The following is a 23787-nucleotide window of genomic DNA, read 5'->3' as shown; positions in this document are numbered from 1 at the left end:
GATTAAAACACCGAACATAATCTACAAATTCTTAAGAAGTCGAGGAACTGAAATGTATAGGATTAGCGCCTTCCAGCCAGATAATTTCAGGAAAATAAAATCACCCAGTAAAAATATAGGTGTTTTCGGGAATCGCGCCGTTACGATGTAAATGGTGCCATGAAGCTCAGAGACAAATGTCAGTGATTTGTTCGGAGCGCGATAACAAGCCCCTAATATAACATGACGGTAAGTTAGTTTTAGATTTACCCGTTCCATTTCCAAAAACATAGCTATGTTAAGAGCGAAATATTCGATGTGTTTGTTAACGGCTATAAGGGCACCACCACCTTGCCTTGCGCTTCTATCGCATCGATAGAATTGAATTTTGTTAGGCGAGTCAAGAATTTCACTGCCGCGAATGTGCCCATGAAGCCTTGTCTCGGTTAGTACTGAAATATCAGCGGAACAAGAGTCGCCAAGAGACGAAAGTTCAGTAAATTTTTTGATAGCGCTTCTTATTTAGTGAACAAGCAAACACGTGTGTTGGTGGGGAACTACAGCCACTACCCCTCTGTATACGTTATTCGGATAACGATGCATTTTGTTGCTCAGAAGGTGACTGCGTTGAACTAGTAACCGGACTACCAGCGACCGTTTGCTTTGAGGTAGCGCGGGGTAACTCTGATATGTTGTCTGCGATAGGATCATATGTAAAGCACTTGTCGATAACTAGCTTATTGTACTTGAGCTTGAAGAATGGCGAGCCGGGTAAGGATTTGGCATATTCGATTAACCTCTTTCTGGCTTGGCGTGTGGCTGGGGAAAGTCCTTTGTTATACTTATTTCGTTATCGTTTAGCGTTGGTTTTGCTTGCAAAACTTTTTCTTTGGTCTTGTAATTCGTGAATTTCACTATAACGGGGCGGTTTCTAGAAGAGTTGTGTTGTCCGATTCTATGCGCGCACTGAATGTCCGATGAAGCTATCTCGTTATCGAGCAGGTTCAGCACTTTCGCATCGGTTTGCTGCCATGTTTCTTTTTGATCCGCAATTCTGTGGAATAACAAGTTATCGCGCCGGGTTCTGTCCTCCAGTTCGCTCAACCGCAATTGCAAAAAGCGCATTTTGCTTGCGGAGATCGCTGATTGTGTGTTCCATATTTCCTTTAAGATTGTCTTTTTCTTCCACTTTTCGTTCAACCTGTGCAAGCCTGCTGATTATGTCCCCGACAACTAATCCAATATTTTCCTCAGCTTGACGGATTTCACAACACTTTGTTTTAGCTTCTGAATACTGGTGGTCACTGAAGCCGACTGCTCCTGCAGAAGCCTGAGGACGTGCAGTATCTCGTCGTTTTGGGAAGTTGTTGCTCTAGTTATAGGCACGCATGGTTCTATTTGGTCCGCGGAGCTTTCAATTGCGCTAGCGGATCCTTTATTTTGAGCACTGCGTGTTAAGGGGGGAGGGCTGGGATTTTCTTCAACATCTCCTGACATCAGTACTAAAACACCATTGTTTAGACACTCGGATAATATTTCAAAGCAAACCCGTGGGCACGGGAACAGCAACACGCAGCGATTGTCGTTCTTTTGTGAGTGTATAGAAAGACAGTTACGCACCTGTAGCAGTAGAATAGGTTGTCTGTCAGACATGGCTGAAGCCGTGCTGTACGCCTGCCTACTCACTTCGCAATGATGGGCTGCGAAAATTCTTTCTGGTTGGCGTTCTCACTGCGCACATAAATCGCAGAGTACACGCCAATCTTGTGTTGCGCCTCCCTGGAAAAACGGTTTAGGTGTACGGGATATAATCCGCTGCTCAGGATAATATGGTGAAGGCCCTGACCAATGAGCCAACGGGACGGAGCAGTACATGTCAATACGGTCGACCTATTTATCGCCCACTCTAATCCAATATAATACAATGATGACAACGAAAGCATCAAGCAGGAGCCCATTGTACGGAAAAGTGTCTGCCGAAGTGTATTCAAAGGTAGCGGTGAGTTCTATTGACGCCGCTTCACGGCAGCGGCCGTCAAAGCCAACCGCATTCCATCACGTCAATAGGCATCATGTTCTGTATTCCGCATCCATCCCGATCGTATAGTGTATACGTTGAATTAAAGAATTTCTCCTCGAGCGGTTAGCTGTTTAATCGCTTTTTTTTTCTCATTCTTCTAAGTTATTTTTTTTTCTCTAGCTGATGTTCAGACGCCAACCGTGATCTCTTTAGCTTCACGTTATATTTAAAAAATACCACTGCTCCCGCAATGCTGGCGACTTGGCGCGTTTCACGTAGAAACCAGAAGAAAATCCGCAAAACAGACAACGTGAAGCAGACAGGCCACATCTGAAAATTCTACACAGAAGTCCAAGACTAGCACGAATAAAAAAAGGAGCAACATATCGTCACGTAGTGGTGACGAGGCCGTTGATACAAAAAGAAGACACAGGCTTGAAGTTACCGAAATGAACTCTATTGGGCTGACTTGAGCCCGCAAAACAACACAGCAACACGGCGGCGGCGATAGCAATAAACGTGCTCGTCGATCGTCGAACGAAGAATGCCGGTCGCACTCGTCAACGCTCAATTTAAAGGCTGCTCAGAACAATCTAGATAACGTCGCAACTGCTACAAGCACAAGCTGGAACATTGTAGAACGACAAGCGGGTGGCCATAATCTTCGAGACAGATCTCTGTGCATCTTGAGCTACAACGAAACTGATAAAGGTGCGTCTCGCGACATCGAGCATTAACAAACAAAGAATACAGAACTGATACGCGATCCAGAATCGTAGTGATAAGGCCGCATACCGGCGGCTGCTAAAAAACAACAAATACAGTTTTGGAGGTTTCGCGGCATTACTTCCCGCTTAAAAAAACATCGCCTGGATGTTGCAAAACAAAGCGATTTAAATAAAAACAATGCAAAGTTTATACACTACAGATTCCTTAATGCGTGTAATAATGCATCAGCCGTACAACATGTACAATTTCTGGGCGTGCGCGTCGACGTTGTGATGCTGACGTTCCGTCGGGAACGACTTCATAGCCCAGTGGTCCGACGCGGTGAATGATTTTGTACGGCCCGAAGTATCGACGCAAGAACGTTTCACTTAGTCCGCGACAGCGAATTGGTGTCCGAACCCACACTTGGTCTCCTTAATTGTACTGTGCGTCACGTCGTCGTAAGTTGTATCGTCGGCTGTCGGTGCGCTGTTGTTCTTTAATACGCAACCGTGCGAGTCGTCGGGCTTCCTCTGCACGCTGCAGGTAGGCAGCGACGTCAGGGTTGTCCTCTTTGCTTACGTGCGGCAGTATTGTGTTGAGCGTCATCGTGGGCTCCCTGCCGTACACAAGCTTGAACGGCGTCGCTCTGGTCGTCTCCTGGACAGCCGCGTTATACGCAAAGATCACGTACGGCAAGATGACCTCTCAGGTCTTGTGTTCAGCATCGACGTACATGGCGATCATGTCCGCGATCGTTTTGTTCAGGCGCTCCGTACGGCCATTGGTCTGGGGATGGTACGCAGTTCGTCGATGGCTTGTATGACTGTATTCCAGGAAGGCTTGCGTCAACTCAACCGTAAACGCCGTTCGACTGTCCATGATTAGCACTTCTGGGGCGCCGTGTCGCAAGAGAATTTCTTCGACAAAACATTTGGCAACTTCTGCCATTGTACCATTTGGCAGTGCTTTCGCTTCGGCGTAACGGGTAAGGTAGTCAGTGGCCACGATGATCCACTTGTTACTCATAGACAAAGCTGGAAAGGGGCCGAGGAGATCCATCCCAATTTGTTGAAAGGGCAGGTCTGGGGGCGGAGTCGGGTTTAGTAGTCCTGGTCTGATAGGCGGCGTCTTGCTTCGTTGGCACTCACGAAATGTCTTCACGTAGTGGGAAACTTCGGCAGGCCGTCGTTGATTTCCTGTGGTCCCTCGCCAGGACGGGGTCGCGGAGCGTCGAGAGCAAAACCACGGAGGCCGATCCGCCTGTACGGGCAGTGACGTATGATGTATCCTGCCTCTCCACAAAGGAAGCAGAGCGGTCGGTTGTTAGATGTCCTCCAGGCATCGCATCTCCTGGGGCTTGGATATTGTTGGTAGACTTGGCGGGCGGGGGCCAAGGGGCGGCTTTCGGGGGCAGGATGGCAGCGACGAGGGCTTGGGAGGTCGCGTCGGGCTGGAGGACGACGTAATGCAGCAGCATAATTCATCGCGGCTTTTTCATACACTGGAGCCATGGGAGTCGTCGCTTGAGGAACGCCCAGTGCCTGCTGGACTTCTTGACGTACGACGTCCGCGAGCGTCGCAACCTGGGGTTGTGATGATGGCAGCAATGGGCGGAGCTCCTCTCGCAATATCTCTCGGATGAGGTGCCGAAGATTATCCCCGCCCGCAGATGCGTTTGGGTAGTGGCTTGAGTAGTCCGGTTGAAGTGGTCGCTCGTAGTGGTGCATCCGGGTGTCTAACGTCTACTCGATCGTAGACGCTTCCGTATCAAGTTCGGCCACTTTTTTTGGCGGATTTCGAACAAGACCTGTAAAAAGCGATTCTTTAACGCCTCGCTCTAAAAATTTGACTCTCTCACCTTCGGTAATGTTCGGGTCGGCTCGGAGAAAGAGGCGCTTCATCTTCTCAATGTACGCCAGGACTGGCTCGTCAGGGAGTTGAAGTCTTGACGAAGGAAAGCCTGGGCTCTTTTCTTTCGGACGACGTTTAAAAAGGCAGTCAGAAATGCTTCCTAGTAAATCTTCCAATCCTTCATAGCTGCCTCATGATTTTCGAAACAAATTCGGGCATGTCCTTGAAGAACAAAGTAGACCTGCCTGAATTTCGCGGCGTCGTTCCAGCCGTTGAATTCTGCCACACGGTCGAAAAGGTCCATCTAGTCTTCCGCATCTTCACTGGGCAGTCCTTGGAAAATGGAGGCTTCCGGGGCGTCACGAAGATGACTGGTGCTGTTGGCTGGGCCATTTGCGATGTTGATGCCTTCTGGAGTAAAACGGGGTAAGGCAGCAGACCGTGTTCCGGTTGTAGGCCTTGGAGTCGGCGGCTGACTCGGTGACCCGAAGGCTGGTCCCTCAGGGTAACAGGAATAAGGCTGAGGTCTTCAGTTGAAGGATCACGGGCAGCACCTCCACCAGATGTCACGTTGTGGTGACAAGGCCGTTGACACCAAAGAAGACACAGTCTTGATGGTACTGAAATGAACTTTTTATTGCGCTGACTTGCGCCCGCAAAACAACTAAGCAACTCGGCGGCGGCGATAGCAACAAACTTGCTCGTCGATCGTCGAACAAAGAATGCCCGTTGCACTCGTCAAAGCTCAATTTAAAGGCTGCTCAGAACAATCTAGATAACGTCGCAACTGCTACAAGAACATGCTCGAACATTGTAGGAAGACGCACGAGTGGCCGGAATCTTCGAGATAGATCTCGTGCATCTTTCGCTACAACGAAACTGATAAAGGTGCGTCTCGCGACATCGAGCATAAACAAACAAAGAACACAGAACTGATACTCGATCCAGAATCAGAGTGATAAGGCCGCATGCCGGCGGCTGTTAAAAAACAACAAATAGAGTTTTGAAGGTTTCGCTGCAATATCCCCTATTTTCTTGGCTCTAGTCATAAAGTTGCTCTGTGTAGTACATTTAGCTGTTATGTATTACGAACTATCCACATTAGCCACGTTCTGAGATGCAGCTCTTGTCCTGTTTCCTAGTCATTGTCTGTGTTTCGTCCATTAAGCTTGTTACTAGGATGCACCCCCTCATCCACCAAGGTCTGTTCACCAGGGGTGGTATCGTTCTGGCGATTTATAGGTAGTATGTATACCTAAACGGAAGACATGCCCTTTGCGCACGTCTCCGTGGTTTAAGTATGAAAGTACAATGAAGGGGCTTTCACGAGAGAAGAGCGGGCTCGGCACGCAAAATACGGGATGTGTGCTGCACCACTTGATGCCGAGAATAAGTGAGCTCTGTTTTGCTGACGACATGTTTGAAAGTTTGCTGAAGGGAAAGATAAAATAACTTATATGAGCAATTATCCTGCAGAATTGGAAACGTGGCTTGCGCACGACAAATCCGTGCTGGCCGCTTCTTTTCGATGTGGTGCGAATAGTGGGTGCTTGACGTACTAGTAGCCTGTGAATGCATGTGGTGCACTCAGGGAATCGCTATCTTGTGTCAGTCCGGTTGAGAGAGGTTGCTGCAGGGAAAGCAAATGCACATTTACTAGAGATAAGACCAAAACGTCTCCATGCGCGTAACACAATTGAGTTTAGATGCAATCTAAAATCAAGCCTTGAATCAACAACACCACCAAGGTCTCGTACATGGGCCACACGAGAAATCTGACCCGCCAAAAGTGTTTAATCAAACACAACTGCGTCGCGTTTCCTACTTAGAGACATGAAAGAAGTCTTCTTAATATTGAACTTTAAGCGATTCAACAAACACCATTTCTCACGTTGTTAATGTCAGCTTGCAATTAGCGGCAGTCCTTAATATCTCCAATCTTACGGAATAATTTGAATTCATCTGCAAATAACGAAATTCTCGAGTTCTTGACATGTGACAGCAAATAATTAACAAACACTCTCTTCTGCTACTTGAAACACTGTGCAGTCTATGGCTTATCCTACTTGCTACGGTTTGTCCGCATCGCTGTTTGCTCAGGGAGCGAACAAAATCGACAATGTTGTGCTATAATTTTCCATTATTCATATATTTGTATTCTTGTTCTTCTATTCTTTCTATAGAAAGGGGCAGCCGACGCAAAAGGTTGAAAAACCTGACGATGCCTCGGCGCCCAAGCAAAGTTTGACAGACCAGTGAAATAATACTTTATCAATCTAGGCATATACAACCTAACACAGATAATAAACGCATATGCTGCAAAAAGAGTGTTACAGACGTGAAATCACAGCAGCAAAAGAAGTACACAACAAAAGCAAAATAATCCGTATTACAGGCATATACAAAAGAATCATAATTGGCCATCCAGTCTTAAGCTGCTAACATAGGCGGTTGATTCATTTGCTCCTACCAAGAAAATTCAACCAAATTGTTGAGATCAACGTAGAAAAATTTTGAAAAGTTAGATTGGAGAAGTTTCAATATTGTTTGCAAATAGGTATCCTTTTATGGCACGTTTGAATGTGTTGCTTCTATCAGAGCAGTCAGCATTGCTTTAAAAGAGGTCGCGATGGTCAAGCTGCTTTACGCACTATCATAAACAAATGCAGAACTTTAGATGAGTAAAACTGGGCACGTTGATAGCATTCCTCACTAATAGTAATTTGTGTGCAGGTGGCCAACCACCTGCTGCGACAGAATGTGAAGAGGAAGAAAACTGGGACAGTGGTAAGAGATGCCTCGTGGATAATCGACAGTATAAGAATGCATGACTTGATGCCATGTCGTTTGTTTCCTTTAAGTAGGGCTTATTGTTATTAAAACGAATGTCTGAACGAGTCTTAGTTTAACCAAGCATCAACTCTGAAATGCAGCTCATATAATTGTGTTCCTTACATGCACTTAAAGGGCACCTTCTTCATTTCTTGAGTATTCTAGATATTCAGTTATTCCAAACTATATAACGCTGTTAACGCATAGAAAGGGGTTTTGCGTTGAAGTTGAAAATGACGTTGTAGTGAACTCAGCGAAGATATTATGAAGACGAGGATGAACTAGGCGAGGATATCACAAAGACGAGGAGAAGAACGACGAAATGCCGCTGCGCTACTCGAGATCACTTGTGGAGGCCTAGACTGGCTGTGTTCTTGTGTGGTTCTCTGTGCAACTTAGAGAGGGCTATTATCCCTGTTAAAAGACAGTAAACACCCCCTTTCACTTGGTGGAGATGGGGATTATCTGCCGTCCTGGAGCTACGAAGCCGCACACTCCCGCCAACAGTCATGAACAAAGCCAGCACCCCTAGTCCAACCGGGCCCTCGTCCGCCGTCTTCTGCGCTAGAGTTTTGTGCCAACGGGATCCTCCTATATTCAACGGAACCGGCGACCATAACGTGGAAGACTGGCTAGATTCATATGAGCGGTTTAGTACTCACAACCAATGGGAGGACGCCCGAAAATTCAGTAATGTAATATTCTACCTAACGGACGTGGACAACCTATGGTTCCACAACCAAGAGACCGACATCACTTCGTGGTCTGCTTTCAAGACCAGTTTTGCCGATATCTTCGGTCGACCTACTGTGCGCAAGCTGCGTGCTGAGCAACACCTGCGCGGCCGTGCACAGCTTCCTGGCGAAAATTTTACCAGTTATATTGAAGATGTTGTAGACCTTTGCAAGCGCTTGGAAACTTCAATGCCAGACCATGCCAAGATTGGTCACAATATGCAAGGGATTGATGATGACGCGTTCCAGATGCTTCTGGCCAGAAATCCAGCAACCGTCGTCGATGCTTTCAATGCATGCCAAAACTTTGATGAATTACGCAAGCGCCGCAACATCACTCGATCTTCGCTCTCACACCAGGAACCCCTTTCAGCTTTAACAGCTGACACAGACCAGTCGTCCTTGCAGCCACAAATAAAACAGTTTGTTCGAGAAGTTGCCCGTCAACTATCACTCGCTTACCAACGTCCTGACGCTCCGTCTCCTTTGGTGCCGAAGTTGCAAAACGTCATCCGCGAACAAGTCGTAGAAGCACTTCCCACGCTTCCTGAAGCTCCTTCTGTTGCTCCTTTGACATACGTCGGAGCACCAACCCAGTATAGTCAACCTGCTCTTCCAGCCCCTTTGACCTACGCGGCTGTGGCTGCGCGGCCACCGCCTAAGCCGTCACTACCCATGCAGCCTGCCATGCGCCCTGCACCGCTTGATCAAACGGCTCAGCTTCATCGTTCCAGTCCGCGCTGTTACAAGCCTTGGCGTACTTCGGACAATCGCCCAATTCGCTACTACTGTGGTTTCGCTGGACATGTGGCTCGTCGATTTCGTCGTCGCATGGCCGCGCCACCGGGCCTCCGTTTTCTGATTACTCCCCGCCGCTGCTTCATTCTGCCCACTCTCCGCCTGCGTACGCCACAGAACAGCGTTCGTATACAACCCGTCGTTCTCCTTCTCCGCGGCGCCGGTCACTGTCACCAATGCGCCGGTGACCACCACCTGCTGACGAGGGATACTAAGCTCCGCGGTTCCTGAGGCAAGACCTACGTGCTCTGCGAGAAGCTCAAGGCCTCAAATTTCGCCCACGAACGTTATAGTGATCTCTATCGATGGTCTATCCGTATATGCGCTGGGTGATACAGGTGCTGCAGTGTCAGTGATTCATGAGCGACTCTGCCGACGATTACACAAAGTTACGACGTCATTTGATGGTTTGTCACTCCGCACTGCCAGTGAAGAGAGGATGGCACCTTTAGCAGCATGTACAGCACGTGTCGTCATTGAAGGTGTTTTGTATAGTGTTGAGTTCCTAGTTTTGTCGTCTTGCTCCCACGACGTCATCCTCGGATGGGACTTCTTGTCTAAAAATAACGCCGTGATCGATTGCAGCCGAGCTGAAGTGAAATTTTCTGCACTGTGCGACGCACTGCCCGACGACAACAGTTCACTGTGTCCTCAAAAGCTTACCATCGCTGAAGATGTCGACGTAGCACCAGAGGCCTGGGCCCTTGTGCCTTTATCGTGTCCTGCCGTGTCAGCCCTTAGTGTTTTATTGACGCCGTCTGCATTCTTCATCCATCGCAAGCACCTGCCGCTGCCGTCTGCTGTTCTCGATGTTTACGGTGGCTTCACGATGCTACTCATCTACAATCCGTCTCCGCGCCCGAATACTCTGCTACGTGGGGCATCTCACGGTTCTGTTCAACCAGCCAACCTTCTCTCTAACCTAGACGCCTCTGAGACCTACCATAGTAACTACATCGATGCTCTCCAGTCCTATTCGACGTCTGATTCGTTGCCAGATAACTTCTTCCGAAACGCCATAGATGACGCTCTTCCTTCCACCTGCCGGACGCAGCTTGTGGCCTTTTTACAGACGTTTCGCTCCGCTTTCGACGCCGCCCATACACCTCTCGGCCGCACTACCAAAGTCGCGCATCACATTCAGACCGGCTCTAACTCGCCTTTTCGACAGCGACCCTATCGTGTGTCAGCGGCAGAGCGTCGCGTCATCAGTGAGCAAGTTGAGGACATGCTACAACATGGTGTAACCCGCCGTCTCAAAGCGCCTAGTCTTCACCAGTGGTCCTAGTAAAGAAGAAAGATGGCTCAGTTCGCTTTTGTGTCAAGTACCGGCGAATGAACAAAATTACCCACAAGGACAATCACCCCCTGCCGCGTATAGACGACGCTCTTGATTGCCTCCAAGGTGCCGAGTACTTTTAGTCTCTTGATTTACGTTCCGGTCACTGGCAAGTACCAATGGCCGCCTATGACAGAGAGAAGACCGCATTTGTGACCCCGGATGGCCTCTATGAATTTAATGTAATGCCCTTCGGTTTGTGCAACGCGCCCGCCACATTCGAGAGGATGATGGATAACTTCTTGCGGAAGTTCAAGTGACACATCTGCCTCTGCTACCTGGACGACAGTTTTGTCTTTTCCACCGACTTCGCCACGCACCTAGAGTGCTTGCGGCAAGTTTTTGTTTGTCTTACTGACGCCGGCCTACATCTGAATCTCAAGAAGTGTCACTTCAATCCCGGGAGTTGACCATTTTGGGACACATCGTCTCTAGGGAAGGTGTTCTCCCTAATCCGGCCAAGCTGCGCGATGTGGCGGAGTTTTCTAAGCCGGTCTCGTTCAAGCAACTTCCAAGCTTCGTTGGTCTATGCTCCTATTTTCGGCGCTTCGTGCGGAATTTCGCCTCTATAATTGCACCCCTCACGAAGCTACTCGGGGGAAACAGTGACTTAACTGCGTGGTCAGTCGAGGGCGACGAAGCGTTCACCGCATTGCGCCGTCTTTTGACTTCGCCACCAATCCTCCGCCACTACAACTACACAGCTCCTACCGAGGTCCATACTGATGCGAGTGGCGTTGGCCTCGGGGCGGTTTTGGCGCAACGGAAAAATGGCTTTCAAGAATACGTCGTCGCATACGCGAGTCGCGTCCTCTCCAAAACTGAATGCAACTACTCAGTTACGGAAAAGGAGTGTTTGGCCATTGTGTGGGCACTAACAAAATTCCGACCCTACCTGTGCGGTCGCCAGTTTGACGTCGTCACGGACCACCACGCGTTATGTTGGCTCTCCTCTCTTAAAGACCCGTCCGGCCGCCTCGCACGATGGGCTCTCCGCCTTCAGGAATTTGACATCCGCGTTATATATCGCTCTGGACGTAAACACATGGACGCCGACGCTCTGTATCGTTCTCCCCTATCCATCGACCCTCCTTGCTCCTCGGCGGCTGATCCCTACCTCTCGTCACTAACAATCGCTGATATGCCTGCGGTGCAGCGAAAAGACCCGTGGCTCGCATCTCGTATCGACATCGTGTCCACTTCTCCAAACGCTGTGCCTTCTCGGACTTTACGCCGTCAAGCACCACACTTTGCCCAACGAGACGGTCTTCACTACCGCCGCAATTATATGCCTGATCGTCGACAGTGGCTCCTCGTCATTCCCCGCCATTTACGACCAGTACTTTGAGACTCTTTCCATGCCGACCCTCAGTGTGCCCATCCTGGTGTAGTCCAGAGGTTTCAGAGAATTTCTCAACGCTACCATTGGCGCGGCATGTTCGGCTATATTCGCAAATACGTCCGCTCCTGCATCGCCTGTCAGCGCCGCAAGTCATCCACAAGTCGTGCTTCTGGCCCTTTGCAACCATTTCCATGCCCGGCGCGCCCTTTTGACCGCATTGGCGGTGACCTTTACGGGCCACTTCCCTGCACGGTTTCTAGGAACCGGTGGATTATCATCGGCATCGACAGACCTCACCCAGTATGCCGAGACCGCGCTTTACCCGCCGCTACTGCCCGTGAAGTTGCCCTGTTCTTGCTACACCATTTTGTTCTTCGCCACGGCGCGCCGCGAGGGCTGCTTAGTGACCGAGGACGCGTCTTCCTTTCCAACGTCTCTGAAGCTCTACTGGCCGAATGTCGCATCATAGATCGGACCACAACAGCCTACCACTCTCAAACTAACGGGCTGACTGAGCGCTTCAATCGTACTCTTGCTCACAGTGTACGTTGCCGCTGATCAGACCAACTGGGACGCTGTTCTTCCTTTCGTGACGTACGCATAAAATACCGCCACGCATTCAACCACTGGATTTAGCCCTTTCTTCCTGCTTTATGGTCCTGAGGCATCGTCCACGATGGACACTATTTTACCATATCGTCCCGACTCTTCCGAGTGGACTCTCCTTTCAGACGTTGCCAAACATGCGGAAGAATGCCGCCAGCTAGCCCGCAGTTTAACATCGGAATCGCAAGGCCGCCAAAAGTATCGTCACGACAAAGATCAGACGCCACACGTTTTCCCTACAGGATCCCTTGTTTGGCTCTGGGTTCCTGACACCCCACCGGGATTGTCACCAAAATTTAGAACCGAGTACCACGGCCCTTACCGCATTGTCCGCCAAACCTCCCCTGTGAATTACATCGTGGAGCCACTCACTCCCTCTTCGGACATGCGTCATCGCGGCCGCGAAACTGTGCACGTGAGCCGCCTCAAAACGTACTACCGATCCGCTCCTCTTGCCCTCACCATAAGTCGCCAGGATGGCTCCTCTTCACTCTGGGGGAAATTGTAGTGAGCTCTGCGAAGATATTATGAAGACGAGGATGAACTAGGCGAGGATATCTCAAAGACGAGGAGAAGAAGGACGAAGTGCCGGTGCGCTGGTCGAGCTCGCTTGTGGAGGCCTATACTGGCTGTGTTCTTTTGTGGTTCTCTGTGCAATTTAAGAGGGCTATTATCCTTGTTAAAAGACAATAAACACCCCCTTTCAACGTAATGAAAGAGTAAAACTCGACCTTCTTCTCATAGCGCTGAAGGATTGCCGAGAAGGTCGGTGATGAAGTAACGGACGGCAATATTTTTTTGTGTTGTTGCTTTCGCTCAAATCCTTCGGTGCCTTTTCTGATGCCAGCAAGTAATGTTTCTAGCACTTTTGTTTCTGTAGAGTTGCTGTTGCTTCTCCGAATCGCGCGTTTCGATGCGGGAAATGTACTGGTAACATCACTGACGTTATCATGCTGCCCTCAACCGTGGACGTTCTGTGCGGAGAAATATGACAGCCGCCGTGAATTGAATCGCTGATCGCGGTACTGCTTCAAATGCTGGCGTCAAGGTATTTCGTGCACTTAAACTAAAAACTGTAATCATCCAAACCCTCGAATTGCATCGAAATCTAAAATACGTGCTGTCTACCTTTATAGAGCGCGACATGCTTGCGACGATAAAGACGTAAATTGCACGAAGCGAATACTTCAGTGCTTAAGTGCAATCCTTCCGTCACGTAAATGAAGATTGCGTTTGAAGAGATTATATTCATCATCACCTGAACTATGTCCAATGCAGGGCCAAGGCGTTTCCTATTGTCCTACAATTAACCCGATCCTGCGCTAGCTGCATCCACCTGACATCTGTAAACTTTTTAACCTCATCCACCCACCTAATTACAATTATATTGTTAGTTGAAGGATTACACTTTTTAATGGAAAATTATTACATTGCTCTTTAAGAAAGGGTTAGTAATAAATACACTATCTTAATGAAAAATCGTCACGCCGCTCTTTAAAAAACTGGTACATGAAACCCAGTTCGTGGTAATAAAACGGAAGGAGAGCGCTGCATGATCACTTTTTATTCCGCTGTGGTTGATGACACCGCATACATGCGGCATTTGAAGGAAGAATTTTGCAGAGTAGGATTCTAGATTTCGAAATCGCATCAGAAGCTTTAGTTTTAAAGGCCCAGGTCTCAAGAAAATCCGGATCCGCCACTGAGAACGAACATTTATGGGCAGTACACTATTACTCATTAATTATCGGGTAAAATGCATGTACGCATCGTAATATCTACATTGAGAATCGGCGGAAGTGTGCTTTTAAATTTCTAGCGTAAAAATATTAAGGACGTAGTTAAAGACTGCTCTTATAAGCCTTTGATTATTCCTGGGAAAAGAATTCAATTCCTAGAAGGAAAGTTATTGGTTTTACAAGGAGGCTGTCATCGACGGGTAGGCAGTCGAGACTGATAATATAGCCGGAATCGAGAGGCATGGGGCCATGTATAGAGCTTGGCCAGGATGATCTCAGTAGGAGATCATCCTGGCCAATATTTCTCCCATGAACCTTTGGCTATGTTTGTGAAGAAAGTGGTGCGCCAAACAGGTCACACTAGTCCGCAGCCGAGGCACTGTTGTTCAGCAGCGAAGAAATACGTAATGCCAAGAGCAGCGTATAAACCACGTTATTGTTTCAGTGAAGCCGTTTACATTTAATTGTTGCAAGATTTTATTTCGCATGTTTTTTGAGTTGTATATTTAAGTAATACTTATTTTATGTTTATAGCTTACTGTAATTTTCTTATTCAACAGGTTTTGTTCATTCACTGTTTAGCGCAAGTCACTATCTTTCACTTTGTGTAAAAATGGCTTTCACAATTTTTCTTTGAAGAGCAAGACATATTTCTTGTCATTGTTGTACCTATGGTACCTGGTGCATTATAAAATAAAGACGCGCACTCTGATAACTTCATGAAATGAGCGACGTTGATACTTTTTTTCCCTCGGATGCCTGCATTATTTGCTCGCGATGTCACAAGAGCTGGAAGGCGAATGCTCTTTATGTCGGCAAAAATGGCCTCACACAAGTTGCCTGCCGCTGCACCATCTATAGTAATGCGTATGTGCGAGCGTGTGGGTTGCTCCCGGTTTAATATTCAAGGCCCTTGTAGCAAAGCAATGAAGTTTACCGATGCCGTTCCATAGGTAGAGAGATAGCTCTGTACGATGTTCGTTACGAAATGAGCACTTCATTAAGGCGAAGGCCTTTATGCCTCATCGCTGTCGACAGAAGGCTGACAGGAGAGGAGTCAGGCATTCGAGAGCGAGAGATAAAGGCAAATAATAAGCCTTATCCCCCCTGGAGTCGAACCTCCATGCCTTGGATTCGCAGCCCAGCGCTTTACCAACTGCACCACGGCACGGATTTTTTTTTTCCTTCATTGGATGTAAGTACTTCGAGCACTTTACCAAGGTCGCATTCCGCAATAGACAGTTACACCAGCATCGAGCCCTCACTTTGATCACACATCAAAATTCCGGGAGACATATACATGCATAAATTGATGTACCCAGGAAGGACGCCACGGATCGTGAAGCGCTGTTCATATTTCTCCTTGCCTACAGTGAGGATGATAGCGGGATTCCGCGAGTGACACATACTGCGCCTTTCCTTTCCTGTAAACAAATTATACAACGCCGGTGAATTTCATGCGTTCAATAAAATGCTGGCTGTGTTCGACAAGGGGTGAGCGACGACAGGTCACGAGGTCTCCAGGAGATTCATGCATACACGAGGCTGACCCCGCGTTGCGTCCGATTCAGGCGTCCGTGCGGCGCCTTTCATTTGCCCCTTCCTCGAACACCGCACCGCACAGAAAACAGAAGCAGACCCAGATGTCTAGGAGGCGTTAGTACGCCTTGCATCAGCGGCATTTGACATGGATTTAAAGGATAAAAAAGGCGCAGTTTTTTTCACAATTTTCCGCGGACACATGTACTACGCCGCAAAGGAAGGAAGGAAGATGGGAGTGAAAAAAGAGAGGGAGATAGAGATGCCGAAGTGAGGCTTTCTATCCTCCGCGCAATAATGGCTTTCGCTTCATCGCACTTTAGTGTTTCAAAGTGCCTTCTAGAACGCTTTGGTCCTTTCATTGGGAGGAGCAGGTTGCTGCGATTTAATTGGCATAGCTATAGTGCGTGTCGATTTGGTGTCACCTCTATTCATGTCTCTAAAAATTGGTCCATTTTTTATAAAGGAATAAATCAAACAGATAGCCAATATTTGCGCTTTGCTCGTGCACGCAACCTTCTAACTGAAGTTGTCTCGAAATGCAACAAAACTTATTTTTCTTTTCATTGATAAGCTCTTTGTGTATGTGTTTATAGACCGTATCAGCGGCCTGTAATGTTAGCGGTCTATGATCCAGGCATAGCCTACGGCGGAGGCGTGGTGGGTACTTCTGGCGTGCGCTAATTATTCGCACTAATTACTAAGAGATAGGAAGCGTGCAGATTGGGTTAGAGAAATAACTAAAGTTACTGACATTCTAGTGGAATTCAAGAAGAAGAAATGGGCATGGGCAGGACTTGTAGTGCGAAGAGAGGATAACCGACGGTCGCTTAGGGTAACGAACTGGAATCCAAGGGAAAGAAAGCGTAGCGGGGGGCGGCAGAAAGTTAGGTGGACGGATGAGGTTAAGAAGTTCGCAGGGGTGAAGTGGATGCAGCTAGCACAGAACCGGGTTAATTGGAGAAATATGGGAGATGCCTTCACCCTGCAGTGGGTATAGTCAGGCTGATGATGATGATGATGACGATGAACTATTGGCAGGTTTCCTTCAGGTTTCAGCCGTTGAAACACACAGGCCAAGTTATTGAACTGTGGGAACAATTCTGTTTAAATATAAGGCGTCCCCCAGAAAAAAGATGAACGATGAAAAGGCAAATATAAAGAAACGAGTTCTACGGACAAAGTGGGGCGTGGGAGGGTGTAGGGGAAGTGCTTTGGCAGAGTTCGCACAGGGCTTTGCTTAAGGTTGGCCCTTGTTTCCGCAATTGTAAACAATAAATCTTGCTAAGAAAGTTGTTCTTCAAACGTTTTCTGTGCAGTCGGAGATCAAAGAGTGACGTTGGAGGCAGGTGCCGTGAGCGGCGACTTTGGAGCTGGTAAGCTTGTCATGAGGTTTTTCACGGACTTTATACGGAAACAGCCGAACAATTCTTAGCCGAACGCTGATGTTTTCGATGAGAGGTGAGGTTTTTGTCGATTTGGTAGCCTAATTATTTCCGCACCTGCAGCGTGTGTTCCCGCAGAAATAGTGCACTCAACTAATCACCATCCATTTTGTCTTCGAGAGACTCAAGAGAGAGCCGTACAGTGTTTTTTCCGGCAAAAATCGACCGCTTGGCTTCTTGTAGCCGTGTTGATGCTCGAAAACCTAAGTGGTTCATTTGCTTTGGTTCCGGCGGGTAATTTTTCCACCCGGAAATGACCACAAGTATGGAGATAAACACTACTTACTTGATGATGAGTACTAATATTATTCGTCAACCAGAAGCACTGAGGGGCAGTATATTTTAAAACTGAATATCCTCTCCCCTTTAGGAGCAGTGGCATGTGTCACGTGCCGCCACGTTGTTTCGGGCACGCCTTTATTCTACAGTGTCAAAATAATGTCATTGCTTTCTTTTGCATTCCATACGTGTCTGGTAGTTCAAATTAGCAAGCACGGGCTGTTCTTTGCACGCAAAGTCAAAATTTCGGCCAGGGAAGCACATTGTTTTCAAATCATTATTTTAATTACTATAAACAATTAATCGAATATGAGCACTAGAGAACAAAATATTACTTTCCAGGAGATGCACACAAAGTCGCAGCTTAAGGAAACTAACACGGATGGCAATACCTTCGACAGCAGAAAGTGAATGCTTCGATTGGTTTGGCGAAATTGTAAAGGTTGGTTTCGTTGGTTTGGTTGGTTTGGGGGTGTAATTTTCCAAAGCGACTGGAGCTATGAGAGACGCCGCAGTGGAGGACTCCGGCAATTTCGACCACCTGGGGTTCTTTAACGTACACTGACATCGTACAGCGCACGGGCGGCTTTGTTTACGGCCCCACCCAAAAGCGGCCGCCAAGGACGGGATGCGATCCAGTATCGTTGGGAACAGAATTCGATAGCCGTAACCACTGTGCCACTCCGACGGGGAGAAATTGTAAAGGTATTGGTGCTGACAGGGCAATTGGGGATTTTTGCAAGCTCCGATGTGTGCTGAAGTCAGTTCGCTGTAGTCACTCAAAAAGTCTTTATCCTCTTTGGGGTGAACGTGAGGCAGCCCGCATTTTTTTCAAGGAAAAACGTGCTCTCAAAATTATCTTGAAACATTAACCGTGGTTTAGCTTGTGGTTGACGCTTCAGGTACGCGAGAGGAATCTACACGGCTTCGATTAGGTTCGGCTTGAAAGTAAAGAGATGCGTTTGACATCGTAGTTACTATGTGGTTCCAGCTTGGGGAATAACTTCACCTATGAGCATCCCTTGCCTCTTGTCGTTAACCATTCTCATTGGTGTGTAGTGAGACAACGTCTCTACGTCTAACTCCGGGCGCCTACCACCGTAACAACGTTAGAACAAACATTTTGCCATAACAACTCGCTGTTGTTGTTCGCCTCTGCCAACTACCGAGTAGCATGTCTACTTTTTTTCTTCTTTCCTTCCTCTTCTTTGTCTTCTTCCTGATTTTTTTCTTTTTCTTCCTTCTTCGCTCTTCGGAGACCCACGCGAAATGGCGGGACTATGGCCAAAGTAACTCTCGCTATAAGAAAGTAACTAATCATGTGAGAAAGGATCCTGACCACATCCTAAAAGTGGCTGACACAACGGCGTTACGCGCTCCCGTTTTCCACCTCTATTTCTGGATTCATGCTAGCATTCATGGACGTTGCTTCTCGTCTATTTACTAATCACTTAACTTCTCTAATAGATCACGTATACTCTTCATCATATAGGCACCTTGGGGGTAAAAATCCCCGCATGTCCATGCCGTATACGATGTCATACGCGCAGCCCATGGGTAGTGCGCGACTCACAGTGCCTGATATCGCACAGAACAGGCGCGCCTTGCTTTTCGCCTCCATTAAAAAGCGACCGCCGTGGCTCGATACCGCATCCCTATCTACTGCCCCACCATGGCGAAGCACAACTAAAGGATACTTCAGAACTTTACAGTGAACCATATTCGCTTCGCCAGAGCAATGGAGGGTGATTTTGTGTTATATTACGTTAATTTCTTACACTGCTGGATAAGTGAGATTACTTAATGTCTGTCTGTCTCTATTAATGTGTCGAACCCGCGACCAGCGTCCGTCTCAGAGAGATGACTCTCAACCAACTCACCGAACCAGTTTGCCTAGCCGATCTCAAATATACTGTGTCTTGGGGTACCCTTCTAAACTTCATTTGATGAATACAGTTTTTGATTCACTTTTATGATCGTATCCTTTGAACCTTGCCACTTGGTAACTTTTCCCGGTTAGCTCATTTGACGGAGTAAGGAGCCCAGAATGGCAGTGTCCCCTAGTTCATTCTCCAGACCTTCAAGAATGTTTTCTTCGCTTTGACGCTATGGTGTCTACTAAGTATTGTCGCATTGTGTCCCTCTACCGGCGTCTGGGAGGGGGTTAATAAATTTTTCCTCCCACGTTATGGAGTATATTCCCAAATGCTCCAGTGCGCATTCGATAACGGCGGGTAAATATCAGCGAGGAGTTACGTTTCACCACTGTGATTCGAAAAAGGCTAACATTGTGTGCAGACATATTGTGACAATCGCACGCTGCATATCAATGTTATGTCAAGTTGGGATGAGGGGATCAGGAATTACTACGTCGATTTAGAAGGCGGTCGCAGTTGGTTTTGTTTGAACTGTTCTCTTAGGCTGTCACTCTTATTCTTCAATCCAAATTGCACCTGATGCCTCAGAAGTGTTTGCCCACTAGTATTTCTGCACGAGCAGTGGAAATATCTCTGGTGCTGATTCTGGTGTAGAAGGTGAATTAAAGTAACGTGATTCTTGCTTCCTTGATAGACAATATATGCCAACAGTGAATAAAAGAAGCGAGTTGTTCAACGGAGGTGAATGGTATTTGTGACCACGTGAAAGCATGCACCCTATTTCTTTACGCCGATGACACTTTACTATTATCAATAATACAACATTTTGGGCGAGTTGGTTACATACATTCATTATTACAGTGCAAAGACGGAACAGAACAAGAGGAGGACACAACAGCACTGTTGTGTCGTGCTGTTGTGTCCTCCCCTTGTTATGTGCCACCTTTGCGCTGTAATAACGAATGAACTAGTATCAAGCAACCCTGAGTTTTCATGTTCCCTGGCTAATCTTTAGGAGGACGCTATTAAATTTAGTCAGTGCTATGCCTCAAACTCAATACTAATAATTAGCACCAAATCCAGACTTGTCTGTTTTCGTAACCCGCAAAATGATGTACCAAGTGTAGGTTTCATATATTTACACCCCTCATATTGCTCTTTGTGTTCTTGTCAACCTATAGCTAGCGCCCAGTCGGTTAAGTATCTTGGTATGCACATAGACAGTCATCTGACATGGAATACTCAGTTCACCCACATTTGTAAGAGGCTTAGAAGTGTTGCATGTATGTTGCCTAATTTCAAAAACATAATGCCTTTTTCTAACAGAAAATTAATCGCCTAGGCTCTGGGGTATAGTGTTTTAATATATGGTATGTGTTGTTTTTTTAACTGCTCTTTCACATGGAGATGTCGAGTTAATAGGATTTTAAAAACATAGCTACAAGCGTCCTCTACATGCCACAGGAGAATTTGCTCAACAGTGTTTTTAGAACAGCCAGTTTGCCTTCTTTTGACAATCTTTTTAAACTAATTTTAGTACTAAAATATTTTTGGAGCAGTGCATACGAGCACAAAAACACGAAACCGGTACCGTTGAGACGTGTTCCTCGTTATCTTGAAGCGAGAGTGCGCACTCACTACGGTAAAGCAACAAGACGCTATTATGTTCCAGGTATCTTCAGCGAACTACTGTACGATGTATTTTCTTTGGCCACCTGCAAAACACTGAGAGTTACTGTTCCAGCGTTAGAGAACCTTTAATATGTACTGATGTTATCAGTGCACTTTTTGATAATGTGTTGTGCCAAATGTTTCTCTGGGTTTATTTTTCTTGTTTCATTTCGTTTTTTTGCCTCTGATGGAGTTCTGATGTAGCGCCCAGATTGCCGCGGCTGCCGGTTGTCGCCGCACAAGCCCACTTGTGGCTTTCGCGCTTCCTTTTTGTGTATGTTGTTTTAACTATACTGAATAAAGATTATTATTATTATTATTATATATTGGCAGACGTAACTTGGCCATTACAACCGTCGCGAGCGACTACTAATTAATACCATTCGTGCTAATTAAGCTGTAAACAATATTGAAAAGCTCTAGTTGTCTCAGTTGACATAAGAAATTTGGGCGCGGCAATGCTGAAAAAAAGCTAATAATGCTGAACAGAAGAAGATAATCGTTGTGTCGTATATTATCGCAGAAACGCAGTAACTGAAGGAAGTGCCATGTAATCCAAAGCTATAAGTGCCACCTAAAAGACCAATGAAATGAACAGGACATTTCGCAAGACACTTTGTTTTGTATAATAGGAAAACTCTTCTTTGGATGTCTTGCTGAAAGATACAGTTCATATTACTTCTGAAGGCGGATTCGTTTGGAAGGATTTATACTGAAGCGAGATCGGCTTAGAGGGACTTTTTATTTTTTATTTTTTGTTTATTGTTATCCTCAGGGTAAGAACATTACAGAGTCGAGTAGGTGGAGTACAAGAATACAAAATATGCACAGCATAAAAAGTATACAATAAAAAAAAGATGTCAGCATAGTTAAGAATTGCGTAATACTGCACAAGTATTATTTCGCACTCAAACAATGTATTTAGAAGATATCATTAAACAATATGTAAACAGTATTTTGGCGGAAATGTTTAAATTCACGGTACTCCGAGGTGAACACTGGAAAATTAAAGCACAAATTATACAGTACAAACAAAAATTTGCATGGCAGACATTGCGCACGGCAACCTGGAATATTGAAAAATTAGTGATGGTTGCAATAGGAGTGAGAAGGCGATTCCAGTCTTTCGATGTGCGGGGTATAAATGAGTCAAGGAAACTTCTACCATTGCATGCAGTTATGCCCACTTTGTGAATGTGGTCTATGTGAGATGATTTATAAGAAGGTGGAATGAGCAGTTTATTGCGTATGTCATCATAATAAAATATCTTATGAAACAGGCATATACGTGCGAGCTTTCGACGAGTTGCGAGAGTTAACAGGTTGAGATTAGATTTCATTGTTGATACGCTGGCAGTGCGATGATAGCTGGAGAAGTTGAATGAAGCTGCGTTGATCTGAGTCATTTCTAGCTGGTTAATAAGATCATTAGTGCATGGATCCCAAACTGACGATGCGTATTCGAGTTGCGAACGAACAATGGTTTTGTAGAAAAGAAGCTTTTGTGTTAGCAGGGGCTGAGGGAAAGTTCCGTTTTAAGTAGCCTAACAGGCGGTTAGCTTTGTTGACAATAAATTCGACGTGCGTTCTCAGCTAAGGTTAGATGTGATGTGAATGCCTAGGTACTTGTATGACTTTACTGATTCGAGAGCAACTTTGTTAAGTTGATATGCAGGTAAGTTGCCAGTCGACCTTGACACTTGTAAGAATTTACATTTGTTAAAATTTAGTGTCATTTCCTATGCATTGCACCAGGAAGAGATATTGTTAATATCAGTTTGCATTGCGCGTACGTCATCATCAGTTATTATTTCACGGAAAAGGACACAATCATCGGCAAATACATGAATTGATGAGGTAACAGTATCAGGCAGGTCATTATTGAATATTAAGAAGAGTAAGGGCCCAAGCACGGTACCTTGCGGATTACCAGAAAGGACGGGGTGTAAGCTTAGTTAGTAGCTGCTACGAACTGCTGACGTTTTGTTAGAAAGCGTTCAAGCAATTTCAGTACATTCGTGTCAAGTCCTATTGTGCGCAATTTTAGTAACAGAAGCCGGTGACAAACCTTATCAAACGCCTTAGAGAAATTTAAAAAGAGGCAATCTGCAGTTGAATGACGATGAAGAATTGTATGCAGCCTGTGGGTAAAAAGGACAAGTTGTGTTTCGCACGAATAGACTTGCGAACACCATGTTGTGCACGTTGAAAAACGAGTTAGATTCTAAAAAGTTTACTATGTGTGAAAAAAAAATGATATATTCGAGAACCTTACAGGGGATACTGGCAATTGAAATAGGGCGATAATTATTAGGTGAATGTTTGTTTCCAGATTTATGTACTGGAATCACTTTCCCTATTTTCCAGTCTGCCGGCATTGTACTATGCTCAAGAGATTGCTGGAATACTTTAGACAGAATAATAGAAGAATATAATCTTGTTCTTTTTAAAAACTGAGTTTATGCAGTCAGTTCCGGCTGCTGAAAAAGGTTTCAGGCCATCAATAATTTTGGCGATCCCATCGGGGTTGATAGTGATAGGGTATATTGGTAGATAATTATAAGCGCGACAAAAAAGATAAGTAGCTAAACAGAGATTTATTGAAGAAACTGGAGAAAACATGTTTTAATATTGATCAGCATTCACTGTCAGGAATAGGTTCGTCGTCGGAGCTTGTTAGAGTGATTTTAGACCTGTCTGCCGGATTAGCAAACTTTCCAAACTTTTCTAGGATTTGCTATCAGCATATCCGGTAAAGTCTTAGTGAAAAACATTTTTTAGCATTTGTAACGGCAGAAATATAAGCATCATTTGCGATGCGATATGATGACCAGCGAAACTGGCGGCGCGAGGTTTTACCTAACCGGTATAAGCATTTCTATCGGTTAGATAGCCGCCTAATGTGCGAGCTATACCACGGTGCCTTTGGATTATATGGGATATTTCGAATAGGAATGAAACAGTAAGCTCAGCAACCTTGTTCTTGAACAATGTCCAGTTAGCTTCAACGGGGCGTAGCTCAAAA

The 23787-nt window shown here is 46.2% G+C and overlaps 1 protein-coding gene across 1 annotated transcript in view; it reads left to right on the top strand.

The window, feature by feature from the left end:
• Window positions 1-23787, top strand: part of LOC146182982 (uncharacterized) — a 109964-nt gene that overhangs the window by 55956 nt on the left and 30221 nt on the right. The window contains exons 6-7 of the mRNA XM_084608316.1: window positions 7295-7348; window positions 16810-16866. Of these exons, the coding sequence (XP_084464442.1) occupies window positions 7295-7348; window positions 16810-16866 (111 nt within the window). The remainder of the gene's footprint in view (window positions 1-7294; window positions 7349-16809; window positions 16867-23787) is intronic.

Source organism: Amblyomma maculatum, chromosome 7 (assembly GCF_055883805.1).
Source record: "Amblyomma maculatum isolate TAMU_Amacu chromosome 7, ASM5588380v1, whole genome shotgun sequence".
In the NCBI taxonomy this organism is placed as follows: Eukaryota; Metazoa; Arthropoda; class Arachnida; order Ixodida; family Ixodidae; genus Amblyomma; species Amblyomma maculatum.
Note: the sequence above shows the minus strand (reverse complement) of the source record. Positions and strands in the feature narration are given on the sequence as shown.